Source organism: Durio zibethinus, chromosome 7 (genome assembly GCF_047325235.1).
Source record: "Durio zibethinus cultivar Kanyao isolate XHJ-2024 chromosome 7, ASM4732523v1, whole genome shotgun sequence".
In the NCBI taxonomy this organism is placed as follows: domain Eukaryota; kingdom Viridiplantae; phylum Streptophyta; class Magnoliopsida; order Malvales; family Malvaceae; genus Durio; species Durio zibethinus.
The window spans coordinates 17,336,217-17,357,778 of NC_143168.1; the positions used below are offsets into that span (position 1 = coordinate 17,336,217).

General features: G+C 31.3%; 2 protein-coding genes and 1 pseudogene across 2 annotated transcripts; all 3 read right to left on the reverse strand.

Annotated features, from left to right (window-relative positions):
- On the reverse strand, window positions 1–3,909 carry LOC111278031 (F-box/kelch-repeat protein At1g57790-like). The gene is made up of 3 exons (XM_022864465.2): window positions 2,931–3,909; window positions 209–272; window positions 1–58 (listed from the first exon to the last, which is right to left on the reverse strand). The coding sequence occupies exons 1-3, from the start codon at window positions 3,907–3,909 to the stop codon at window positions 1–3; spliced, it is 1,101 nt and encodes a 366-aa protein (XP_022720200.2).
- Window positions 3,910–10,547: 6,638 nt separating this feature from the next.
- Window positions 10,548–11,501, reverse strand: LOC111278024 (uncharacterized). The gene has a single exon (XM_022864460.2). The coding sequence runs from the start codon at window positions 11,499–11,501 to the stop codon at window positions 10,548–10,550; it is 954 nt and encodes a 317-aa protein (XP_022720195.2).
- A 9,281-nt stretch (window positions 11,502–20,782) lies between these two features.
- LOC149518048 (cytochrome c oxidase assembly factor 5-like) lies at window positions 20,783–21,071 on the reverse strand (annotated as a pseudogene).
- Between the last annotated feature and the right edge of the window lie 491 nt (window positions 21,072–21,562).

Below are 21,562 nucleotides of genomic sequence, written 5' to 3' on the forward strand. Positions count from 1 at the left end.
TTAATTTTTCAGCCACGTTTGCTTTTTCCCATCCTGCCAAAAGTACTCGTGCAGTGATCTATAAACATAACACTATAAACATAAACGAGCATAATCTAAAGCTATAAACATAAAGCTTTTAGTGTCTTCTTTTTAATAATTTAAATGATTGTAAAATGTTATTTGGTGCCTTTCCAGACATAACTAATTGATCAATTCTTGGTTTTACCTTTCCATGTTGTTGTTTCTTACAATCACAGAATGTCCGAAATTCTGAAGTGACTGAGGTGACCCTTCAGTTGGACAAGTTGGAATAAGGCAATATGTTTTGGTGCTTGTGAGACAATCTCATTTTCCTTTCAATTCAAATCCGATAGAAAGTAAGTACCTGTTCTATTCTCATAATTCTTCATTTGTCCACTTTATTTCCCTTCATCAAGGCGCAATTTCTTTAAAGAGTGACGTGGGAGATGCCTGCTGATCGTTGAATGTTGAATTGTTCTACTGAAGTTCGAGACTGCCGCTTTCCTTTGAACCTAAAAGCTTATTCCACTTTCTACGAATGTGCTGTTTGAACTATTGCATTTATATTGTAACTTCAATTCTCAGCTTGAATTTCAGGAGCATCATGCATGGCACTGCAAATTATAACATGTATTCTTTTACTTGCAAAGTCAATCAGCTTAAGACTACCGTGTTTCAATATTACCAAAATTTGTTCTTCAAGGTTGATGGATTTTCCAATATGTTATGGATATCACCAAGTCTCTCATCCTTCGTCCATTTCAACAACATTATGCGACAGAATAGTATATTCTTTTGCTGGTATTTTCTCTTTTCAATTCTTGACTTTGAACAATTCTGAGTTATTGGTTTCTTATGGTCGATCTGATAATTTATTATAGTTTATAGCTTTCTTATCATTGGAAATTTGACTTGGTTGGATTTGATGTTCTTAATTCCTTATCAAGTGGGATTTAGTTTCCTTATTTGACATCATAGAGAGCCAGAGTAGCTAGAGTATTATTTTAATTTCACTCCACACTCTTAATCTTTGAAATAAGTGAATCAATTTATTCTTCAGCATGATTTTTACTTATTATTATTATTATTATTACATAATCCGTGTCAAGAGAGGATGCCAAACATAAAGCAGGAGATTTTGCGTTTATGTGGTATGGTTATTCCCACCAATTAAAAATTGAAATTTGAAAGTGAATATTGCAAGCTCATATTCTTATAAAAGCAATGAAAACAGGTTTCATTAAAAAAAATGCCCTCCATTTCAACAATGACTTTTTTTAAAAATTTTTATAGAGAAATTTTTTTTTACAAAACAAAGAAAAAGATGGATCATTAAAATTCCTTATGCTTGGTGCTTTTTTTTTTTTTTTTTTTCATTTTGCTATTTGTCTCTTATTTTTAACATAACAATTTACATTCCCTAATCCTTGTTTCCATATCTGATGAAAATATTTGATTTATGACAAATCCAGAAGCAGAAATATGTGAATTTCTGTTCTTAGTTTTGGAATCTTTTCAGTATTTAATTATAAAACTGCTCATAACAAAATTATCAGATTGTGGTTTTTGAATAAGAAAAAGCTGTTTCAACTATTTACTGGAATGGTTTATTTAAGGATTAATGCTAAAATTAATACTAGATTTTGGATGGGCGTCTTTGTACTGATATGAAGCAAAAATGAGATCAAATTTGGCTCTTTGCCTGCGAGGCTCAGTGATAAAGATTGTTCTCCTCTGGTTGAGAAAATCACTAAGAGAATCAACAATTGGACGTCCAAGCACCTATCTTATGATGGGAGGCTTTAACTTGTCTAATCACTTCTCTTTGGTATGCAAAACCTCTAGTGTAGTCAATTCATTGTTCCCCAAAAAGTGATAAAATAAAGTGACTCAATTCTGTTTTGCTTTCTTTTGGAAGGGGATGGAAAATTCTACGATTATTAGTTGGGATTTCATTTGTCAAGGGGACATGATTTGAAAACTCTCAAGGAGTGGAATCAAGCATGTATCCTGAAGAACATCTGGATTCTCCTTACAAAGTATGTTTCCTTATGGGCTGCATGGGTTTCTACTTTGGTGCTTGGGGGGGGGGGGGGGGGGGGAGAGTTTCTTTATAAATCTAGTCTTCCAAGAAATAAAGAGATATTTTGTTAATTCTCTTTATTTGTATTGTTTCTCTCAGTAATGCTGTTTAGCAGAATTTTTCATCTGATAGCACTGCTTTATATAAAAGGAAATTTTTTATTTTTATCCTCAAAATTATATAATAAATAGATTTACTTTGTTTTTTATTAATATTTTACCTTAATTTGGATTTGGGGTCAAAATTATATAATAAATCGAATTGAGTTGTATCGAGAAAAAATTGAAAATTTCAAGTTTAGATCTCTTTTTAATGACTCTAATTGAGAATGATGCAAGGTTGGGTTTAGCTAATCTAAATTTCATTATGCATCTATTTTCAGGCCATATTGATATCAAATCTTATTCATCATATTCATGTCATGGTTACTGTTTAGCACTCGATATATGAACAAGCATTATATCATAGCCTAGCTGTTAGTTAGCCATGTACATAACAATAATTAATCAACATGTAGTACTACATCCTATCACCTATAATTTTTTTTTATTCTTTAAGTTACTGGCTATGGCCTCTCATGTATAAAAAAAAATCAAAACATAATTAAATTATGTTTGATAATATATTTATTATAAAGATTAATATAAGTATAATGTACAAGATAATTTATTTAAACCTTTGAAAGATTGGAAACAACCATTAGATATGGAGGTGAAATGATTTTACATAGATATAAACCAAGAGCTATGTTGAAGGAATTTAATATTATAGGAATCTTTACTTAAAAGATTATCAAAGAAAGAATGATACTTTCCGGTTGTAAGTGAATAGAAGCAAAACAAACCATTTTTGTCCCAAAAGTTTGGACCATAAATTTTGTTACTGGTTCCTCTCACGATAGCCATTTGGGAGAAGGATGCACCTTTACTTACGAACAACATATTCTTTCCCAAACTTCTTACTGGTTCCCATATCTTACTTGTCAGATTCAACTTTAAAACATGAATCTTTTGATCATCCTTTGTAATGAGAACAGCTAACAATTCTTCTTCATTTTCCACTAGAGATGCTTGAGCAATTGAATTGATACGGCCCGATGAAAAAGTCATTTTGTAGGTATCCCAACTATTTTCTATGTCTTTGAGATCAAATACTCCCAAGTTTCCCTTAGCATCCAAACAATAGTATAATCCTTTGTGTAAAACTGGATTGCAAATAGATAACCAAACTTTTTCGTTACATGGAAAATTATACATTTCCCAAGAACCTTCTCCTAGTTTATGGACAAAAATGGAGACTGAATAAAATCGCCCTTCGATTCCGAGAACCAAACAATTTGGGGAAGGTGGAGAAGTAAAGAACATCGAATGCACCCATTCGAGGGGAGGCAGCTCAGGAAGTTTAATAATCTCTTTTGTCAAAGGATTGAAGAGAAATGGATGTGCCTCATCTCGAGTCATTAGTAGCCAGCCATACTTTGAAAAGCGGATTTCAGCACCTAATACTTCTATTGGAAGGTCCAACTCGCAAGTGTAATTATATATGGGGTGAAAAAATTGGCCTCCGTCAGTGTTGCCTTTTAGGATTCGGAACAACCATGGAAATGGAGAATCCGCATCATGATCGAATGGAAAAGGAAGTGGATGTGGTGGAGCAATGGGGATTGATCGCCATGTTTTGCAAATTGCATGGAAAATCGCTTTGTCCCCTGCAAAGAGATTTGATGATACCAAACTTAAAAGCTCTGGTGGAAGGCTGCTCCACACATCTTGATCTTTGTTCACTTGGTGCTCTTCGGATGGTATCAAATCTTTGTTTTCCATAGTTACTGTGGTATTTACAAAGAAGTTAACAAAAAATTTGGTTACAATATAAAAATATAAATAAAGCCTATATTAAATATGGTGTTTAAGAGAACCACTAAATCCTAAATCCTTAGCGCATAATATATATATATATATATTTAGCACATAACCAAATATATATATACATACATATATACTAACAAAGAAAAAACTTGACTTCTTGGCCCAAAAAAACCTGCCTTGAGTTTAAGATTTCGAAAGCAATCAAAACTTGATTTTTTTTTCTTCCGAACAATATTAAAGCAACAGTGAGTAGTCAAATTTCAATAGGTAGCTTAAAACTTAAATATTTAGGTTTAGTAGAGTACTTCGCTAGATTTTTAGAAGTTTAGTTTTCTGATTCTTTGTTTGTTAGTTGCTATATTAGAAGAGGAAATAAATTAATTAAAGAGGTTTATGCCAAGTAATTTACATGTTGTCTCAAAAGTTGGATATACAGAAATTAATTGTCACAAAACCAGCTATGATCAGAAAGAGTTTGAAAACAAAGTCCTAATAGTGCCGACAACCCTTTGATCTGTTAATATAATGTTGAACTCTTAATTTTATTAATTATGATTCGATCTCAATTTGAAATATGAAAACAAAACCAAATAGTCGCAATAATGAAGAAAGCAAATTTTCATGAAACAGGTAGAGGTAATTAGTTAAGAATCAAAACTAAAGACTAAGAGGCATTTATAATAAGTTAGATTAATAATAAACAACAGCTTATCGGGATTTTAATGGAAGTTTTGCTTCTTGTTTAAATCAAGAAAGCTAGAAACAAACAAAGAGATTATAGTAAATAATTACATTGAACTAACCAAAGCACCAAAGCTGCAAATCAAGCTGTAGCATACGAAAAGAAAATTAGGGTTGATAGTAATACCTTGACAAGTCAGAAGATCGCTTGTTAGAAACAAAATTCCTCAATCTCTCCTTTGTTTCTTTCGAGAGAAATATGTTATTAACCCATCCATATATAGGAAAAATAGAATATAAGGCCTTTTTATTATTATTGTTTTTCCAAGGGAATATATACAAGGTTATTGGTATTTTTGCAGCCAAGAATTCTTTCCTAATTGGGAATGGAATTTAAATTTTTAATTACACTTGAGATTCTCCTTTTCATATTAGGATTATGACTATAATTTTTTTAAAATTTATGATTATAATTAATGCAATTATATTAGCTTGTGAAATTATTATATAGATTGATTTATTTGGGTGCTCTTTGAAAAGGGTTTTCATGCGTGTTTGATTTGGTGCTGCAATTGTGTAATGGGTGTGGTGTTGAGTTTTGGACTAAGAAATTTAATCACATAAATCTATGGTAAATCCAACGGTTAAGAATTGTTTAATTAATGTGTCTTAAGAAAACCCAATCCGAGAAAGGCTTGACTTTGATCAGAGTCCGTTCTTGTGTGGACTAAATCCAACTTGGAATACGAAGCTTAGAGAGTCCAAGTAACTAGGAAGTTATGACCCGAAAGATAATTGCTAGAGAAATTCCAGCACTATGGGCAGCTACGTGACTGAGCCAGAAGATATATATACAATACCAAGTTGTGACCCTTCAGTTAGATAGTCTCATTTTTCCTTCAATTCAAATTAGATGGTGATTGATAAGTACTTGTAATTCTACTTTCATGATTCTTCATTTGTCTACTTCATTCCAATTCATCAAGGCGCAATTTCTTTATAAAAGTGATAGTGAAGATGCCTTTTGATCATCGCATATTGAATTGTTCTACTGAAGTATGAGACCGCATCATTCATGGCACTGTAAACTACAAACATGTAGTCTTTTACTTGTGATAAGGTCAATCGGCTTAAGACTCCTCTGTTTCAATATTAACAAAATTTCTTCTTTAAGTTGAACGGATTTGCCTATATGCTATGTATATCATCAAATCTTTCATCCTTCTTATATTTCAACGACATTATACGTCAGATTGGCATATTCTTTTGCTGGTATTTTCACATTTCAATTCTAGATTTGACCAAGTTTGAGTTATTGTTTCCTCATGGTCTGATAATTTATTGTAGTTTATTGCTTTCTTAACATTGGGAATTTGACTTGTTGGATTTGATGTTCTTAATTCCTTATCAAAATGGGAACTAGTTTCGTCAACAACCATGTTGTTTGTGGATAGAGCGTTGAACTTTAAGTTCCTGTGATCAGGGTTTAAATCTTGATAATCTTAAATAAAAAAAATGGGAGTTAATTTCTTTATTTGACATTATGGAGCACCAGAGTGGCTAGAGTATTATTTTAGTTTCACTCCACACTCTTAATCTTTGAACTTAGTGAATCAATTTATTCTTCAGCATGATTTTTACTTTCAATTATTATTTCTACGTAATTCATCTCAATATGTTAGAGGATGCCAAACATAAAGCCAAACACTTTGAATTTTTGTGGTATGGTTATTTCCAGTGGTTGAAAATTGAAACTGAATATTGGAAGCTAAAATTTTTTTGCTTATGAAATCAATTAAAAGTTAAAACTGGTTACATAAAAAACTCCCTCCATTTCAACTTGACTTTCTTTAATCTCTATAGACAGAATGTTTATTACAAAATGAAGAAGAAAAAGATGGATTATTAATATTCCATAGTGCTTTTACTTTTTGCTATTTGTCTCTTATTTTTAGCATAACAATTTGCATTCCTTAATCCTTGTTTCCCTCTCTGATGCCAATTGATTTATGACTGAATCCAGAGGCAGAAATATATGTGAATATCTCTGTTCATAGTTTTTGAATCTTGCTTTTACTAATACTAAACTTTTTTGTCAGCATTTAATTGTAAAACTGCTCATAACAAAATTACCAGATTGTGGTTTTTGATTAAGAAAAAGCTGTTACAAGTTACAACTATATATTGGAATTTTTTTTTAGTTCTGGACTAATACTAGATTTTGAATAGGTGTCTATGTACAAATATGAAGAACAACTGGGATCAAACCTGGCACCTTGGCTTGTAAGGAGTCCCCCTCCTCACAGAGGGACTTAGTGACAAAGATTGTTCTCCTCTGGTTGAGAAATCAATAAGAGAATTAACAATCAAACCTCCAAGCGCCTATCTTATGTTGGCAAGCTTCAAATCATCCAATCACTTCTCTTTGGTATGCAAAAACTCTAGTGTAGTTAATTCCTTCTTCCCCAAAAATTGATAAAAAAAAAGTGTCTTGACTCTGTCCTGCTTTCTTTTGGAAGGGGAAGGAAAATTTTGCTCTAGGGGCTTGCATTATTAGTTGGGATTTCATTTGTCACAGAAAGTATGGGGGGGTCTTGGCTTGAAAAATCTTAAGGAGTAGAATCAAGCATGTAGCCTGAAGAATTTCTGGATTCTCCTTACAAAATCTGGTTCCTTAATGGGTTGCATGGGTTTCTATTATTTGCTTAGGGGGAGTTGGAGAAAGCTTTCATAGCTCAAAAGTTATGGCAAGAACTGTCTTAGGCCTCAGGTTCACTAAATTTCTGACTGGATCAGCATGGCTAAACTTTAGGAATAAACAAGCCAAAGTCAACTGGCAGAGGCTTGTTTGGCTTCCTACTCATGATCCTAGGCACTCCCTCATGGCTTGGATGGCTATTGTAAATAGATTTCCAATCACTTTCGGACTACAAAACTAGGGGATCTCTAAAACTAATAGGACCTGTTTCTTGTGCAATGCAGATATGGAGGGAAGGAATCATCTCTTTTTCTCTTGTGCCTTGTCCAAAGGATTTACGGCAGATGATTCTTTATAAATCTGTTCTTCCATGAAATGAAGATATATTTCGTTAATTCTCTTTGCTTGTTGTAGTTTTTTCCTTAGTACTGTTGTCTAAAAGAATTTATAATTTGATAGCACTGCTTCATACGAGTGGAAAATGTTGATTTCTTACAATCAAAATTAAATAATAAATAGATGTATTGTAGATTTTTTTGTTAAATAATTTATCTTAATATAAATTTAGGTAATTTTCAAATTTAAACAATTTCGAATTTAGTTTGGATTGTTGATTTTATTTAAATTAAATTGAGTCAAATTTGAATGGATTGAGTGAGTTATATAAGTTCGTATTAGTTTTGATAACTTTACTTGAGAGTGATGCAAGATTGAATTAGTTCATCTAAATTTCATTATCCATTCGTCTTCAGGCAATATTGATATTAAATCTCATTCATCAACTTCATGTCATGGTTACTATTTAGCACTCAATATTTGAATAAGCATATTAATTACATAGCAATAATTAATCAACACGTGGTACTGAATAACTAAAAAATAATTGAATTAAGTTTGATGATATATTATAAAGATTAAGATTACTATATATATAATCACTCCAAGAAAATGATGTTTTAACATAAAGACAGATGATTTGATGGAATTTAAATCAAGATGGAGATTGTTGATAATAGTGACAGATTCCATAAGAGATTTGTTTGGGATTGACCAGATATTACTTGATGGACAAGAAAACTTGAGAATTTTAAGATGAAGGAGATTCTTAATAGGCAAGTTTATATGCTTATAAATAGGTGAAGTCTCTGTAGGGTTAGGTATGAGAACAATATGTAGAACAGTTGTAGGGTTTTGTGGGATAGGAGTACTGGGGATTTATATCTTATGACTGTGTATGTTTGAATGTTTGGGAGTAGATTAGAGGAGATTGAGAAGGTCCACATAAGTATGATGAATAGGTATATATGGATATGTGTTTGTTTGTGTTAAAAGGGTACACATAGGATGTATTTGTTTGGGTTGAAAATACTCTATAGGACTAGAGGAGATTGAGAGGATCTATGGGAATTAGTGATGAGTGTTTGATTTGATTTGATATTTGTTTGTAATTCTCTATAACTAATGGATCTTGTTTCTTATCCGTGGACGTAAGTTGGTTGGATTAAACCATGTTAAATTGGTATCTCTTGCATGTTTGATTCGTTGTTTGATTATACTTCGGCTGACATGAATTGGATTGGGGCTTTTGGCCTAACAAATATAACTATAATTAATATTACAATTATGCAAGGAAGATGAAAAACTTGTGGTTTTCCCAATCACGATTTGAGCTAAAATAGATTGCTTTGTTTCGCAAAAGATGGAAGCAGTTGTCACAGGTGTCACAGAGCTGTGACCGAGAGTGCCTGGTGAATGGTTGTTTGCCTAAGTGAATTTCCCTATCGCATGAAAAACAGAGCTTGGTAGAGTCAGCTCTGCAATATAAAAGATCTTTAGATTGGCTACAATAATCAAAGAATCTCCTCTGTTTTTCGTTATTTTTCTAATCAGTCTTATGGTTGATGGGTTGGTTTATTTATTTATTTTTGGGGTTTAGTTTTTGTTTTTCTTGGGTATGGGAAGAATTTGTTAAGAAGTATAGAGAATAACATGGCAATGAAATAGAGCTTAGTTATATTTTGCTTATGTTGTTTATCCTATGGTTTCATATATTAAGGAACAGATTCTTCCAGTTCCTGCTTCTGTAAACCCTATTATCGCTGCATATATTAGGTCGAAGGGTATGACCATCTAGTATCTGGTAGGTTGTTGCTCCAAGCTAGGTTTCATAGATACAAGTTGTTCTAATTATAATGTTTGGAGCCTTGGTCGTTTCACTTTATCTTGACATTGATCCTCATTCCTTGATCTTATTTTAGTTTAAAACCAGAGTTTTAATTATATTAACAAAAGTTGTAATACAGTATCATGCAATACAGGTTGAAACTGGAGATGCAGTTGTTGTTCGTGCTGCAGCTGGTGGGATTGGATCTTTAATATGGCAGTGGGAAAATGCCTTTGATGCCACTGCCATCGAACTTTCTCACCCAAAGAGAAGGCAGGTTTAGCAAAGGAAAATGGATGTCACCATGTCATAATTTGTACGGAGAGGATTTTGTTGCCTGTCTAAATGAGATAACATCAGGCCAAGGGTTTATAATCATTATTTTCATAAACCAACGAATCAATTTTATTCTTTTAAACCATGTCGTCGTTAAAAGCTGAAGCTCAATTTGTGAGTAATGACTCGTGCAAAAAATTTGATTCCAGTAGTAGTGTTCAATTAAATTTTTATTTTGATTTGGTTGTATTTGATGTGAATGGTAAAATAGTTATTCAATTCGACTTTTATTTATAAAATAAAACTAAAAATTATCCGAGAATTGTATTTTTATTATTTTTTTATTATTTTTTTTAAAGTTTTAATAAAATAAAAAAGATTTTATTTATAAAATAATGTCAATACCTTTAAAGTAATTTAGAAAATAAAATATTTAAAATTTAAACAATGGAGAACTGAATTAATTTGAATCATTAATCTTCGGTTTGTATCAATTTGATAATTTTTTTTTTAAAAAAAAGTTTTTTTACATTTTATTAACAAATTAATAAATTAAAAGTGCCAACAATGATATGATTTGTTGATAAAATATTAAAATTTTAATTTTAATGATCATGGTTCAATCATTGATAATTTCAAGTCTAAAAAATAATAGATTTAAAGTTAATTATTAAAAATCAACAAACTATAATTTTATTAAACTAAATAACAAATTAAAGACCAAAAAGAAAAAAAAAAAGACTACATAATTTTTTTCTCAAAAAAAATTAAATCTTAAGAGTTATCTGCCATTGGCAACATACACCAATAATGAGATGATTTTCGACGACTGACAATGGGACAAGGCAAATATGTTGTAACACTTTGATCTTCCAAGTCATAGACATAAATATTTCTATCTTCACACTGAGTATAGTAAATGGAGTTTCCCTTTATATCAAATTCTTCAGCTACTGAATAACATGAGCCGTAACATTGATCTGCGAGGAAAATTGCATTATTTCCAATGCTTTTCACCTCAACCCATTCCCTTTCGCAGAAATCAAACCTAAAAACTTCAAAATATGAAGCCCATTCATACAATCTTAGAGAGTAAATCTTACAAACAAGTAGCAACTCTCCAGAAAATTCAACCAAATATTTTTTGCGTTGAATGGTAAAGTTAAACAGCTTTGATTCTGTTTTGACACTTAATTTTGTAAATCGAAGACTTGATCCTTCAAACTCAAGTGTAAGCAAACAATATTCTGAAGAAATGCAATAAGTCTTTCCTCCAAATGTTGTCACACTGATCACAACATTATCTTCCAACTTTTGTTTTGAAAATTCACAAGCACCAGGAAAACAAAATATAAACTCATCCTCTATGTAATTAAAGAAAAGGATGTGGCAATTTGGATCGCTTGGAGGTGCTGTGAGAATGCACGTATCAAATTTCATATTGAAAGGAGGAAGTTGAATTGTCTCCATCGAAATGAGATTTAAAAGAGAACAATCAGATGAGACAAGATCTAGTAACACTAACCATCCAAAGGAAGAGCAACATATTTGTTTATTACACATCTCAGGAATGATTTTAGTGTAATACCGATGTTGTGATATGTTGAAGAAGGTTTGCCTTTGAACAAACTCTCCATGAGATATAACAAGCCAAGGGTAAGGTTGAGATATGCGGGGAAGAAGAGAATATGACGGTCGTTCATCCTCGACCTTAACTGTTGCTTCCATATTCACAAAACCCAAACTATTTTCCTGCATGAAAATATAATGTACTTGAGCCCAAAAATTTTAAAGTCCTAAAAAAAATTAAAGTGTCCAAATATAAGAGAACCACTAAATCCTAAATCCTTAGCACAATATATATATATATAAATCCTTAGCACATAACCGAAAATATTACACATATACATGTATATTAACAAAGAAATAACCTGATTTCTTGGCCCAAAAAAAACTGCCTTGAGTTTAAGTGTTCGAAAGCAATCAAAACTTGATTTTTTTTTTCCTTCTGAACAAAATTAAAAGCAAAAGTGCATGGTCAAATTTCAATAGCTAGCTTAAAACTTAAATAGTTAGGTTCAGTAGAGTACTTCGCTAGATTTTTAGAAGTTTAGTTTTCTGATTCTTTATTTATTAGTTGCTATATTAGAAGAGGAAATAAATTAATTAGAGAGGTTTATGCCAAGTAATTTACATGTTGTCCCAAAAGTTGGATATACAGAAATTAATTGTCACAAAACCAGCTATGATCAGAAAGAGTTTGAAAACAAAGTCCTAATAGTGCCAACAACCCTTTGTTATGTTAATATAATGTTGAACTCTTAATTTTATTAATTAGGATTCAATCTCAATTTCAAATATCAAAACAAAACCAAATAGTCGCAATAATGAAGAAAGCAAATTTTCATGAAACAGGTAGAGGTAATTAGTTAAGAATCAAAACTAAAGACTAAGAGGCATATATACTAAATTAGATTAATAATTAACAACAGCTTGTCAGGATTTTAATGGAAGTTTTACTTCATGTTTAATTAAAGGAAGCTGGAAACAAACAAAGAGATTGTAGTAAATAATTACATTGAACTTACCAAAGCTGCAAATCAAGCTTTAGCATGCGAAAAGAAAATTAGGGTTGATAGTAATACCTTTACAAGTCAGATGATCGCTTGTTAGAAACAAAATTCCTCAATCTCTCCTTCGTTTCATTCGAGAGAAATATGTTATTAACCTATCCATATATAGGAAAGACAGAATATAAGGCCTTTTTATTATTATTGTTTTTCCAAGGGAATATATACAAGGTTATTGGTGTTTTTGCTGCCAAGAATTCTTTCCTAATTGGGAATGGCATTTAAAATTTTAATTACACTTGGAATATGTATTATTATAGTTGTAAGCCAAGATTCTCCTTTTCATATTAGGATTATGACTATAATTTTTTTAAAATTTATGATTATAATTAATGGAATTATATTAGCTTGTGAAATTATTATATAGATTGATTTATTTGGTTGCTCTTCAAAAACGGTTTTCGTGCGTGTTTGATTTGGTGGTGCAATTATGTGAACAGGTGTGGTGTCGAGTTTTGGACTAAGAAATTTAATCACATAAATTTATGGTAAATCCAACGGTTAAGAATTGTTTAATTAATGTGTCTTAAGAAAACCCAATCCGAGAAAGGCTCGACTTTGATCAGAATCCATTCTTGTGTGGACTAAATCCAACTTGGAATACGAAGCTTAGAGAGTCCAAGTAACTAGGAAGTTATGAGTCGAAAGATTATTGCTAGAGAAATTCCAGCACTATGGGCAGTTACGTGATTGAGCCAGAAGATAATATATATATATATATATATATATACATTACCAAGTTGTTACCCTTCAATTAGACAGTCTTATTTTCCCTTCAATTCAAATTAGATGGTGATTAACGAGTACTTGTAATTCTACTTTCATGATTCTTCATTTGTCCACTTATTTCCCTTCATCAAGGTGCAATTTCTTTATAAAGTGATAGTGAAGATGCCTTCTGATCATTGCATATTGAATTGTTCTACTGAAGTATGAGACCGCATCATGCATGGCACTGTAAACTACAAACATGTAGTCTTTTACGTGTAAGGTCAATCGGCTTAAGACTCCCCTGTTTCAATATTACCAAAATTTCTTCTTCAAGTTGAACGGATGTTATGTATATTATTAAATCTTTCATCCTTCTTATATTTCAACCACATTGTACATCAGATTGGCGTATTCTTTTGCTGGTATTTTCACAGTTCAATTCTAGATTTGACCAAGTTTGAGTTACTGTTTCCTCATTGATCGGTAATTTATTGTCAGCATTTATTTGTAAAACGGCTCATAACAAAATTACCAGATTGTGGTCTTTGAATAAGAAAAAACTGTTACAAGTTACAACTATATATTGGATTTTGTTTTTAGTCATGGGTTAATACTAGATTTTGTGTAGGTGCCTATGTACAAATATGAAGCACAACTGGGATCAAACTTGGCACCTTGCCTGTAAGGAGTCCCCCTCCTCACAAAGGGACTTAGTGACAAAGATTGTTCTCCTTTGGTTGAGAAAATAAATAAGAGAATTAAAAATTGGACCTCCAAGCACCTAACTTATGCTGGCAAGCTTCAAATTATCCAATCACTTCTCTTTGGTATGCAAAACCTCTACTGTAGTTAATTCATTCTTCCCAAAAATTGATAAAAAAAAAAAGGTGTCTCAACTCTGTCCTCATTTCTTTTGAAAGGGGAAGGAAAATTTTGCTCTAGGGGCTTGCATTATTAGTTGGGATTTCATTTGTCACAGAAAGTATGACGGGGTCTTGGCTTGAAAAATCTTAAGGAGTGGAATCAAGCATGTAGCCTGAAGAATTTCTGTTAAAAATCTGGTTCCTTATGGGTTGCATGGGTTTCTACTTATGTGCTTAGGGTGAGTTGGAGAAAGCTTTTACAGCTCAGAAGTTATGGCAAGGACCGTCTTAGGCCTCAGCTTCACTAAATTTCAGACTGGATCAGCATGGCTAAACTTTAGGAATAAACAAGCCAAAGTCAACGGGCAGAGGCTTGTTTGGCTTCCTACTCATGATCCTAGGCACTTCCTCATGGCTTGGATGGCTATTGTCAATAGGTTCTCAATCACTTTCGGACTACCAAACTAGGGGATCTCTAAAACTAATCGGACCCGTTTCTTGTGCAATGCAGATATGGAGGGAAGGAATCATCTCTTTTTCTCTTGTGCCTTGTCCAAAGGATTTATGGCAGATGATTCTTTATAAATCTGTTCTTCCATGAAATGAGGATATATTTTGTTAATTCTCTTTACTTCTTGTAGTGTTTTCCTTAGTACCATTGTCTAAAAGAATTTTGAATTTGATAGCACTGCTTCATACAAGTGGAAAATGCTCATTTCTATAATCAAAGTTAAATAATAAATGGATGTATTGTAGATTTTTTATTAAATAATTTATCTTAATATGAATTCCGGTAATTTTCAAATTTAAATAATTTCAAATTTAGTTCGGATTATTGATTTTTTTAAAATTGAATTGAGTCAAATTCAAATAGATTGAGTGAGTTTATAAGCTGTATCAGTTTTGACAATTCTACTTGAGAGTGATACAAGATTGAATTAGTTCATCTAAATTTCATTATCCATTTGTGTTCAGGCCATATTGATAATAAATCTCATTCATCAACTTCATGTAATGGTTACTATTTAGCACTCAATATTTGAAGAAGCATATTAATTACATAACAATAATTAATCAACACGTAGTACTGAATAACTAAAAAATAATTGAATTAAGTTTGATGATATATTATAAGGATTAAGATGACTATATATGTAATGTACAAGATAATTTATTTAAACCTTTGAAAGTTGGACACAACAATTAGATATGGAGGTGAAACAATATTCCATAAATATAAACCAAGAGCTATGTTGAAGGAATTTAATATTATAGGAATTCAATCCAACAGCAACTTTCTGTTACATAAGAATTCTTGAAGTGCTGGAATTTGCACAATTAAAGACTTTAGTGCCGTCGTTGGTGTCTTTCGAAAATTAAACAACGTTGGAAGCTTCAAGATGTCATGGATTCATCAATTTAATAGCATGCTCAACATGCAGCTAAGAGCCTACTGCTACTAGAAGGAATGAGCATAACTGATTGCAAGATGATAGAGGAAATCATAGCATGAGAGGTGAAGAAATAAAAGGTGGAATTTTTTTCACCAAACTGAAATATTAGCGGCTAAGTTGTCTACATAATCTTTGAAATAAGTAAATCAATTTATTCTTCAGCATAATTTTTACTTATTATTATTATTATTATTATTTCTACATAATCCGTTTGAAGAGAGGATGCCAAACATAAAGCAGGACACTTTGAGTTTATGTGGTATGGTTATTCCCACCAGTTAAAAATTGAAATTTGAAAGTGAATATTGCAAGCTCATATTCTTATGAAATCAATTAAAACTGGTTTCATAAAAAAAATGCCCTCCATTTCAATATTGACTTTTTTTTAAAAATTTGTATAGAGAATTTTTATCACAAAAACAAAGAAAAAGATGGATTATTAGCATTCCCTATGCTTGGTGCTTTTTTCTTATTTTGATATTTGTCTCTTATTTTTAACAAAACAATTTACATTCCTTAATCCTTGTTTCCTTATCTGATGAAAATATTTGATTTATGAAAAATCCAGAAGCAGAAATATGTGAATTTCTGTTCTTAGTTTTTGAATCTTGCTTTTACTTATACTAAACTCCTTTGTCAGTATTAAATAGTAGAACTGCTTATAACAATTATCAGATTGTGGTTTTCGAATAAGAAAAAACTGTTGCAACTATATATTGGAATGATTTATTTTAGTTAAGGATTAATATTGAAATTAATACCAGATTTTGGACGGGTGTCTATGTACATAAGAATTATAATTCTTTTTACTATAAATTCTAAATTTAAGATTTTTAACGATAAAATTTTTCACAAATTTTTAAATATTAAAAAAGCAATTTACAAAAAGAGCTCCTAGAGTCCTTATGTTAGAACCGTCAAGGCAAGTCATTCCGAGGCATTAGGTAAAGCCTTGGACCACCAATCAATATTATCTCCACTAATTAATGTTTTCACCAATTAATGTTATCACCACATGTTTTTATTTTGTATTTTTAATTCCAATAGCAGAGAAGAAGAAAAATAAATGTCTTCGATGGGCACCATCAGGAGTTCTCTAGATTTCGTCTTTGTTTATAATAAATTATAATGTAAACTCTAGAGAAATAGGCGATGAATCTAAATTTCTCTAGTTATAATATAACTGAATTTCTCTCGTTGGACACCATCAGTAGCAACAAAATAGGCAATGAATCTAAATTTCTCTAGTTAGCTAAATTTCTACTTTGTCAACTCCCTTATCTTTCTCTCTTGCGCAAAACAAAAAGGTAATGAATGTGACAAACAGAAACAAGTTTATTTATTGAATTTCTCCAAATCAGAAAGTCGTGCTCCATTATCCCAGAATTCTATTCCTTTCATATCTCTCTTTTGTATCAATAGTTAGCTAAATTTCTACTTAGTCAAGGTAATGAAAGCTATCTCAATTAAATTTGCATAATTAGTATCTTGATTTAGTTTTTTTTTTTTTTTTTTTTTGTTGCAAGGAAAGTAAAAACTGAGAAATTAACTAAGAAAGAGAAAAAAAATTAAAAACTATACCAAGCATAAACTTCTAAAGAAACATAAAAACGAGATATAACTTTTGTTTTCTTCTTTTATCAATTGAGATAAAAGAAGAATAACATTAATTCCACTTCCCAATATTGTAAATCAAGCACAAAAAGAAAATTAGGGTTGATAGTGATCATACCTAATAAATAAGAAGATATATTATAAATAGCTTTTCTTCTTAAAAATAGAATAGCCTCCATGTCTCCTTTGCTCTCTTAATTAATTCACTCATCAATATATAAAAAAATAGCAATAGGCATTATTAATATATATATATATATAAGGTTATACAAGTATGTAAGGTTATTATTGGAATTTTGACAGCTAATTAAAATTCTTTTTGGATTTAAATTTGTAATTACCATAGAAATAAGTATAAGGATAACACCTTTGTTTCTAGCTAGCTCCTCTAGTTGAAAAACTTCATAATTTTTTTTTCTGAAAAGAAAATTAAATCATAGGAGTTGTCTTCCATTTGTAACATACACCAATACTGACATGATTTTTTATGACTGACAATGGGATAAGACAAATATGTTATAACACTTCGATCTTTCAAATTATAGACATAAATGTTTTTATCTTCACACTTAGTATAGTAAATGAAATTTCTCTTTATATTAGATTCTTCAATTATTGGGTAACATGAGCCGTAACATTGATTTGCGAGAAAAATTGCATTATTTCCAATGTTTTTCATCTCAACCCATTCCCTTTCTCAGAAATCAAACCTAAAAGCTTCAAAATATGAAGTCCATTCATACAATCTTGGAGAGTAAATCTTACAAACAAGTAGCTTCTCTCCAAAAAATTCAACCAAATATTTTGTGCATTGAATAGTAAAGTTAAACAACTTTGATTCTGTTTTGAAAGTTAATTTTGTAAATTGAAGACTTGATCATTCAAACTCAATTGTAAGCAAACAATATTATGAAGAAATGCAATAAGTCTTTCCTCCAAATGTTGTCACACTGATTACAACATCGTCTTTCATCTTTTGTTTTGAAAATTCACGAGCATTGGGAATCAAAATATAAATTCATTCTCTAGATAATTAAAGAAAAGGATGCGGTAAGTTGGTTCACATGAAGGTGCTGTGAGAATGCACGTATCGAATTTCATATTGAAAGGAGGAAGTTGAATTGTCTCTATCAAAGCAAGATTTAAAAGTGATACAAGATACAATAACACTAACCATCCAAAAGAAGAACAACATGTTTGTTTATTACACGTTTCAAGAATGATTTTAGTGCAATACCAATGTTATGATATATTAAAGAATGTTTGCCTCTAATTAAACTCTCCTTGAGATATAACAAGCTAAGGGTAAAGTTGAGATTTGCGAGGAGGAAAAGAATACTGTGGTCGTTCATTATCAACCTCAACTATTACTTCCATGTTCACAAAACCCAACCTACTTTACTGCATGAAAATATAACATTGTATACATTAGCAAGTAGAACAAAAACAAATCTCTTAGGTTAACTGAATTGGAAGGAAATAAATTTCAGTTTAACCGCCTAAAAGAAGTAAAGAAACTCATGTCTAAGGTAATTAAGCCAAAACCAGAAATATAGTATTGGTAGAATGATTTAGTTTTCTTGCTTGTTTGCAAGGTACAAATCCAATTTCTATCCTTCAACTCTGAATATCTTCGATTAAAGTATCAAGTGAATAGAACTTGATATTAACTACTAAATTCAAATCAATATTCTAAAAACAAAAGGCAGAACTGCTTGCCAGGTGGAGGCAGCAAGTCAAAATATATAAAACTATATGCAATAATGAAGAATTAAAGCAAATTTACATAAAACAGGATTGGTGGTAATCAATTAAGATGCATAATCTTTAATTGTTAGTTATTAAGAATATAAATAATTGGTTACAAGGATTCGAATTAAAGTTTTGCATCTTGTTTGATTAAACAAAGCTATAACCAAATAATCCCAACACTGCAAATCAATCAATAGTAGGCATAAAAAAAATTATGAAAGTGATCATACCTAATTAGTAAGAAGATATATAATAAATCGCTTCTCTTCTTGAAAACAGAATACCTTCAATCTCTTCTTTACTCCCTTAATTAGTTTCACTTATCAATACAAAAAATAAAATAGAATATATATACATATACATACATATATATATATATAAGGTTATGTATGTATGTGAGATTATTATTGGGCTTTTGGCAGCTAATTACTTGGAATTCTTTTCGGATTTAAATTCGCAATTATAGTAGCAATATGTGTTATTAATTATAAATCAAAGATACTTCTTTCCATACTAGGATTATATAACTATAATTAATATTACAATTATATTTATTAGCTTTTGGAATTAATTATTACATTAAACAATCCTCTGATGTAGAAAAAAGGAGATGGGTGCATTTATCATTGGGTTGCATCTTCTGCCTTATTCATTATCAAAGCCATGTGTTTGAATGACAAACTATCTTCTATTTTATTCTCAACTTTATCTCACCTTCTTCAGTCCCCCATTTCCTGTTTCTTCCTTATTTTGATAAGTATGAAAATCTAGAAAGAGATAATCAAGTCTTTTGGACCCAACTTCTTCAAACAGGCCCTATTGATCCCAAGAAAATCAGTGGCTTGTCCAAATTTGAAATGAAAAATGTTACTAAAGTGAACTTATAGGAAAGAAAACAAAAAGCAGTAAGTCAAACTTCTTAAAGGCTATCTTAGAAACCATAAAATGTCAATCATTGTCAAACAATTTAAGTGCACTCGAACTAGCAGCAAAAATAAATGTAAATGACATTAATCTCTTTGAAATCAGCAGCAGAGAATTCATTCCGAACCAAAACAATGGATAAACCTCCCAAAACCAATTGGAATAATAATTTGGATTTTGCATGAATAAAATCCTTCTCAAAAAACATCTTCCCATCAGTTTTCAAACCTGAACACAACAAAAACACCCATCCACATAAATCACAAACTTGTCTATTTTCCTAGTACTACTAGGTTCTGAATTGCTTATTTATATCCCAAACCCATTCCCACTTGTTCCAAATCTATTAATCTGAACACATCTAGCATCAACTACCCTGATTGTTTGAACAAGGAGTTGATTTCAAAATTTATGGGATGATCACCCTGTTGTGAAAAAGCACATACCAACAAAGGTGCATGGACCAAAGAGGAAGACCAGTGCCTCATGCGTCCATGGTGAAGGTTGCGAGTGTTCACTCGCCAAAGCTGCGGGTAACTTCACTTACTAATTCTAAGATCTCTAATATTTCAAATGTTTCTTATTCTTATTCTTTTTTCATCTTGCTAATTATTAATTTGATTTCTTGAATTGTCTACAGGGCTGCTTAGATGTAGCAAGAGTTGTAGATTAAGATGGATAAACTACTTGAGGCCTGATCTCAAGAGAGGAAATTTCGTTGAAGAAGATGAACTTATCATTTAACTTCACAGTTTACTTGGAAACAAGTGAGTGTTTTGGAAGATCTGCATAAGGAAATAAATTTTTGAACATCTTTTTCATAATATCAGATAGATTTCTCATTCTTAAATCTATTGACAAATGGTCTTTAATTGGTGGAAGATTACGAGGAAGAAAAAATAATTAGATCGAGAACTACTGGAACACAGACATCAAAAGAAAGCTTATAAGTAGAGGAATTGATCCCCAAACTCATCGTCCCCATAAAAGATAAAACAAAATCCTACACACAGTATAAGAGGCATGACAAAAAACTATGAAGAAAAGAAGCAACATGCCTTTCATCTTTTGCAATTGAAATAAGTTTCCCTGAGTCCTACACACTCGGTTGATATACAAGGGCTTTTTTCTCCAACACATTCCCTGAAGGAACGCTTCTCAACCTATGCCATAGTAATACCAAATTGGACAAATTCATTAATACTTTACCATTTTATGTCAAGAGAAAAATAGGAAAGCAAAGGAAAAAGATAGTGGTAAGGGAAGGGAAGGAGTAATATACCTTGACACAATCTGATTCACTTGGACACTTTACCAAGTCCATGGCTAACCTTTGCAAGACTTTGACATTTTTCACTTTCTCAACTAATGAAAAAAACTGTCTTCAAATCCAACCAAAAAAAACATGGCAAGCAAGTTTGTTCATAGGTTTTCTCGTAAAAACTTGAAAATCCTAGAAAACTTGTTGCTAATGTCTGATGGGGTTTTAAGTAATGGTTTATAGAAAAAGATATTTAAAGTTTAGTGATAAGGTTTCTCAACTATTAGTAGGACATCGGCCAAAGTTTTAGGTGGTTTCAGTGACAAGGTTGACTTCAAGTGATACTCTTTGTCATTAAGTTCACTTGTCAATGCAACTACAATGACCGTTTGCTCTAGGTCTTTAACTTGCAAAGCTTCTGTGTTAAAACATGTGACATGGTTCTTCAAAGAATTATTGTGACCTTGGTGGTTCGACATCAGACTTAAAGTTGTCTCCTTCACTTTTTGACTACTTACAAATTAAGACATGAAAGAATGGTTGAACTCTTTGAATATCATAATTGAACTCAGTTCCAGGT

Bases quoted from the DNA above. Each gene is read 5' to 3' on its own strand.
- LOC111278031 (XM_022864465.2), bottom strand. From the start codon at position 3,909: ATGGAAAACAAAGATTTGATACCATCCGAAGAGCACCAAGTGAACAAA. The intron at 273-2,930 runs GTTTGTTTTGCT...GTCCAACTGAAG, and splicing joins AAACTTTTGGGACAAAAATG to GGTCACCTCAGTCACTTCAG. The intron at 59-208 runs GTAAAACCAAGA...TTATGTTTATAG, and splicing joins AGAAACAACAACATGGAAAG to ATCACTGCACGAGTACTTTT.
- LOC111278024 (XM_022864460.2), bottom strand. From the start codon at position 11,501: ATGGAAGCAACAGTTAAGGTCGAGGATGAACGACCGTCATATTCTCTT.